The 5,000-nt window shown below is 58.7% G+C and overlaps 2 protein-coding genes across 5 annotated transcripts in view; one reads left to right on the forward strand and one right to left on the reverse strand.

Moving 5' to 3' along the window:
- ZFAND2A (zinc finger AN1-type containing 2A) overlaps positions 1 to 5,000 on the reverse strand; it is a 173,185-nt gene that overhangs the window by 28,200 nt on the left and 139,985 nt on the right. The window lies entirely within an intron of this gene.
- The window catches only part of UNCX (UNC homeobox), a 4,721-nt gene continuing 1,239 nt past the window's right edge, over positions 1,519 to 5,000 (forward strand). The window contains exons 1-3 of the mRNA XM_069809341.1: positions 1,519 to 1,784; positions 2,936 to 3,111; positions 4,861 to 5,000. The exon at positions 4,861 to 5,000 is cut by the window's right edge and continues 1,239 nt beyond it. Coding sequence (XP_069665442.1) covers positions 1,535 to 1,784; positions 2,936 to 3,111; positions 4,861 to 5,000 — 566 coding nt within the window. The 5' untranslated portion in view covers positions 1,519 to 1,534. The remainder of the gene's footprint in view (positions 1,785 to 2,935; positions 3,112 to 4,860) is intronic.

Genomic DNA, 5,000 nt, shown 5'->3' on the forward strand with positions numbered 1-5,000 from the left:
TTAACCGCAAACGCTGCTTCTCCCTCCGTTCCCCTTCCCACCTTCTCGGGGCCGGCCGGGGGGAGCCCTCCCGGGGGGCGCCGGGCTGGGTCCCCCCCGGCCCAGGGGACCGAGAGCTCCGGTCCCAGCGGGCTTGGGATGGGAGGGGGCGGAAAGAATCCCCCCCCTTTCCTTCCTCTCTCCCTCCTAAGAGCTTGGAAAGTGTTTCTCTAAGCAGGCTCTGCAGGAGAGGGCACAGAACTGGGGGTGTCTTTCCCCCCCCCGGCTTTGCTGGAGAACCGTCCCTTTAATTATTAACCGGGGGAACCTATCAATGTTTTATTTGGGTGAAAACTTCTACGGGGACGTAATTTAATTAGGACAAATTTGGCGGCTTCTTTGGAAGCTGTTAATGACTACGCGGGGTGTGAGATGGGCTGCTTTTCCTGCGGGGGGGGGGGGGGGGCGACGGTAAGAGGGGAGGGATGGGAACTTTATTTGGGCTTGATTTTTTTTTTTTTTTTTTTAATTTTTTTGGCCTCCTCTTCAGCGAAGGGAGGCTGCTCCTGGTTGTGGCTGCCCTCACAATTCAAGGGTTGTGGTTGCTGCTAGGGAGGGGGGTGTCCGTGGCCGAATCGATAGGAGATAGCATTAATTATGATTTCGATTGATACGCTCAAACCTCCTTCTAAACGCTGCAAACGGCTCTTCCCCCTTTCTTTTTTTTTTTTTCCCCTTCCCCCCCCCCATTTTTTCCCTCTGCCCCCCTCTCCTCTCCCCTGTTATAGAGCCGGAGAGGAGATGAAAAGGCTTGTAGTTTTAAATTCAATGTGACAGCTCTGGAAAGAGCGGATGATGAATCTCCTATTATTGGATCAGTCTATTTGCCGCTCAATGTCTCTCTGTAATTGGAGCAACATCACTTTAAAGGTTCAGAGAGTAGAGCATTTCTGGTGAAAAATCCCCACAACACGCTGGTGAATGTTTTAAAGGGAAATCTATTAGTGATTTGGAGAGGGGAGGGGACAAGGGGGAAGAGGGTGGGTTGGAGGGCTGGGGGGGCTGGGGGGGAGGCTGTGTGTGTGTGTGTAACTCCGGCTGTTTAGTATTTAACCGGGGATCAGGCAGATCCGTGAGTTCCCCTCCGGTCCCCCCCCCCCGCACCCTCCCCTGCCCGCCCGGCCCCCGCCGCCCTCCTCGGGCTGGAGTTCGTATCAAAGCCCCCCTTGTCGTGTTGTGACAGCTCTGATATTGTTTATTGAGGCTGGATGTCAGGTATAATTAGCAATCGATATGGAAAACGTTTGCTCCCCACACTGGCACGTCTCTGACGTCAGGACCGATTAACGTTTCTTATTGGTCCCAAATTCCCCCAGCCTGAGCTAATTATTGGGAGCCTGATGTTGATAAAGTTAAAGCGCCCGGGCGCCCTGCAGCATGAGCCCCTCGCCGCGCCTCCTCCTCCTCCTCCTCCGGCAGCAGCACCCCCGGCCCCAGCCGCCCCACCGCCTGCACCCCCAGCCCCGCCGGCACCCCCCGCCTTAGAGCCGCCCCCATGATGGACAGCCGTATCCTGGAGCATCCCCATGCCCAGTTCGGGGGTATGGTGGGTTTCCCTTACCCGCTCGGTCATCACCACGTTTACGAACTGGCCGGGCATCAGCTGCAGTCGGCGGCCGCCTCCGTCCCCTTCTCCATCGATGGATTACTGAGCGGGTCCTGCGCCGCCTCCGTCGTCAACCCGGCGCCTCTCATCCCCTCCGGCTGCGGGGTGAGCGGGGACAACCAGCCCTTCAAGCTCGCAGGTAGGAGCGGCCCCGTGTGTGTGTGTGTCCCCCACGACCCCACCGCCGCCCCCCACCCGGAGCGTGGCAGCGCGGAGGAAGAAAAGCAACGAGCATCCCCCCCCACACGCCGCCCCGCATCCCTATCTGTGGATATTGGGGTGTCTAGAGAAGGGGGGGCGGCTGTGCTGGGCTCCCCCCCAGACCCCTCCAGGGGGTGGATAGGATGGGGCAGGGGGGGGTCTGGCCGAGCGCCGGGAGCATCCTTCGTTCCCACCGGCGTGAGGCCACGCGTGTGCCCTGAACAATAGCGGGCCCGGCCCGGTGCTTCCCCCAAAGTTCATCTCTGGGGTGGGGGCACGGATCATGCCATTAAAAAAAAAAAAAAAAATAAAAACAACAATGGGAATCGCTGGAGTTTGGGCGATGAAGAGCGGTAATATTTTTTTTTTTTTTGAACGATTTAACCAACGGGAAGCGCTTTCCTTCCCTCGCCACCGGCCTGTGGCACCGCTATTGTTCAGCTATTAAACCACTCCGTCGCCCCAACATCTTTTTTTTTTTTTTTTTAATTAATCCTGGAGCAGCCCCCTTCCGCACCTCAACTAAATAAAAAAATTCTTCTTCTTCATTTCCACACCTGGTGGCCAACGTTAGGAGAGTTGCTGCTAGGGCTGGAAATCCCCAACCTGGAGAATGGATGTACTGGGAGAGGCTGGGAGCACCCCAGCCCCACGCCCGCCCCAGTTCGGGGGGTTTGCGGGAGATCCGGGGCCTCGGCACCCGGTGTGGGACCGGGCCGTGAGCTGCGGCCCACGCAGGTGCTCCGGGGGGGGGGGCTGGGGAAGGGAAAGGGGGTGGGTGGGTTAATTTATTTTATTTTTTTAAATGAAACCTTTGGTGGCTGGAGCAAATATTGGAACTTCTCTCTCTCTCTCTGCCAGCTGAGTGCCTGTGGAGAGCTTCCTTCAGGAATAAATGTTCTGTAAAGTACATTTTCGGAGGAGGCGAGGGCAGATCGGGTTCCTCCCCATTTTTAGCGCAGGTGTGTGTCTAATCCCGCTCTTTTACCAACGCTACCGAGCACAAAAGTTAAAAGGCTCCTGTGAATGGCAGGGAGGGGGGGAGAAGGCCTGTCTTCCAGGGACCTGAGGGTATTTCTGCCTTTTCAGACTCGGGTGACCCGGACAAAGAAAGTCCTGGCTGTAAAAGAAGACGAACCCGCACCAATTTTACTGGCTGGCAGCTCGAGGAGCTGGAAAAGGCGTTTAATGAGAGTCATTACCCGGACGTGTTTATGCGAGAGGCTCTGGCTCTCAGGCTGGACTTGGTGGAGTCCAGAGTGCAGGTAAAAACCGTGTGTGTCGTCCCCCCCCGGTCCCTCCTCTTCCTCCCCTACCCTCTCCCTGCGCCGAGCGGTCCCCGGGGAGGCCCCGCAGGACCCGGCAGCCCGGACCCGCATCCCGGCTCCGGGACGGGCCCTGCGCCCTCGGCCCGCAGCCCCGCTCCTCCCGGCCCTCTCCTTTTGTTTCCCTGCCTTGCACTGGTCCTTGGTTTCTTTTCTTCTTATTATTCCCTTTTTATTTATTTATTTTTAATCTTGCAAACCACCCCCGGAGAGTGGCATCCCAGCCTGGCTTCCCTGAACCTTTTTTTTTTTTCTTCTTTTTTTTTTTTGGTAATATATTTTTCCACTGTAAACATTTTTTCTTACATGAGCCAAGGGCGAAAAATTAGCATGCAAATACGAGGCTTAATCACGGGCCAGGGTACGCTGGAGAACGTCAATAAAGCTCGTAGGTGCATCGAGAGCGTGTGGAACTTGTAAAACTTGATTTTAACCGAACTGCTCAGGCCCTCGGTCGTACCGGGTGGGAAAGGGGGAACCATCTATTTGCTTCAACCGATCTCGAGGAAAACGAAACGGGAATTGAATTGCGGGGTGGATGCGGGGTTGACTGTCGGACCCTCAGACTCTGGTCCAGGCCGCGGTGGCTGCGAACGGGCGGCGAGACCGAGCCGGCTCCGCTGCTCCGCGACCGGCCGGGAGCCCACGGCCGCGCGGGGCGGCTCGGCTCGGCGGTGGCTGCGTGTGCGGGGGAAAAATGCGTCCTTCGACCCAGCTCAGGCGGTGGGGACGGTCCCCCTCGGGCTGAGCTGACACCGTTTGCCGCCGTTCTTCCATCAGCTTTGTCTCACCGTGTCTTTCCGAGCCGGTTCCCAGAGCATCCTCTCCGCCGTGTCCGCCACCCACGGGGATAAGGGGGGGGTCGGGAGAGTGCGGGGCTCTCTCCCGGGGACGGATGGGGCCTGGTCGGGGAAAGAGCTCGGATGGGGGTGACCGAAATTCCCCGCGGTGCTTTCCGAGCCGCCGGGGTCGTGCCGCGGTACCGAACGCGGCCGCCGGCTCCGGTGGGGAACGGGCGCTGCCGGCAGCCCCGACGGGCCGAGGCCCCGCGGGTGCGGAGGGGACGCGGATGCCGGGGAAGCGCCGAAGCAGGCAGGAGCAGGGCCGGAGCAGCGAGGATTTAATTTAAATTTTTTTATATCTATCTACATTAAAAAAAACCAACCCTAACCAAACCCCATTTTGGGGCTGATCCGACCCCTCTGCTCCAGCGCCCTGGACGGGCAAGAGGCCCAGACCCCCCTTCGGCCCGCTTATTGTGCTGGGTTTTACTGCATTTTACGTGCTGCTGCGGAGGGATCGGGCCCGGGGCTCCCACTGGTGCTTCTGTACCCCTCGGCCGGCGGGGAAGAGCCGGGGGGGGGCTGTGTTATCCCTTCCCCTCCCCGCAGCGCCGGTGCGGGCAGGGTGCAGCGTGTGTGTGCGTGAGTGTGCACCCCCCCCCTTGTCTTTTTTTTTTTCTTTCTTTTTTTTTTTGTTTTTCTCCCCTGTTAAAGAAGCGTTGGATATCTCTTCCTGCCCCCTCCCTTGCTCTCCGGCTCGCAGACGCCAGGTCCTGTGGATGGGGGCTGCCGGCCCCTCGAAGGGTGGACGGGGGAGGCCTGAGCTGCGCTTCTCCCTCCCTCCCTCCTCCCGCGGGGGGGGCCGGGTGCGCTGGGTGTTAATTGCTTCTCGTTGTTCGGTGTGTAGGTCTGGTTCCAAAACCGCCGGGCCAAATGGAGAAAGAAAGAAAACACGAAGAAGGGCCCGGGGAGGCCGGCTCACAACTCCCACCCCACGACGTGCAGCGGGGAGCCCATGGACCCCGAGGAGATCGCCCGCAAGGAGCT

Source organism: Haliaeetus albicilla, chromosome 22, assembly GCF_947461875.1.
Source record: "Haliaeetus albicilla chromosome 22, bHalAlb1.1, whole genome shotgun sequence".
Lineage (NCBI taxonomy): Eukaryota > Metazoa > Chordata > Aves > Accipitriformes > Accipitridae > Haliaeetus > Haliaeetus albicilla.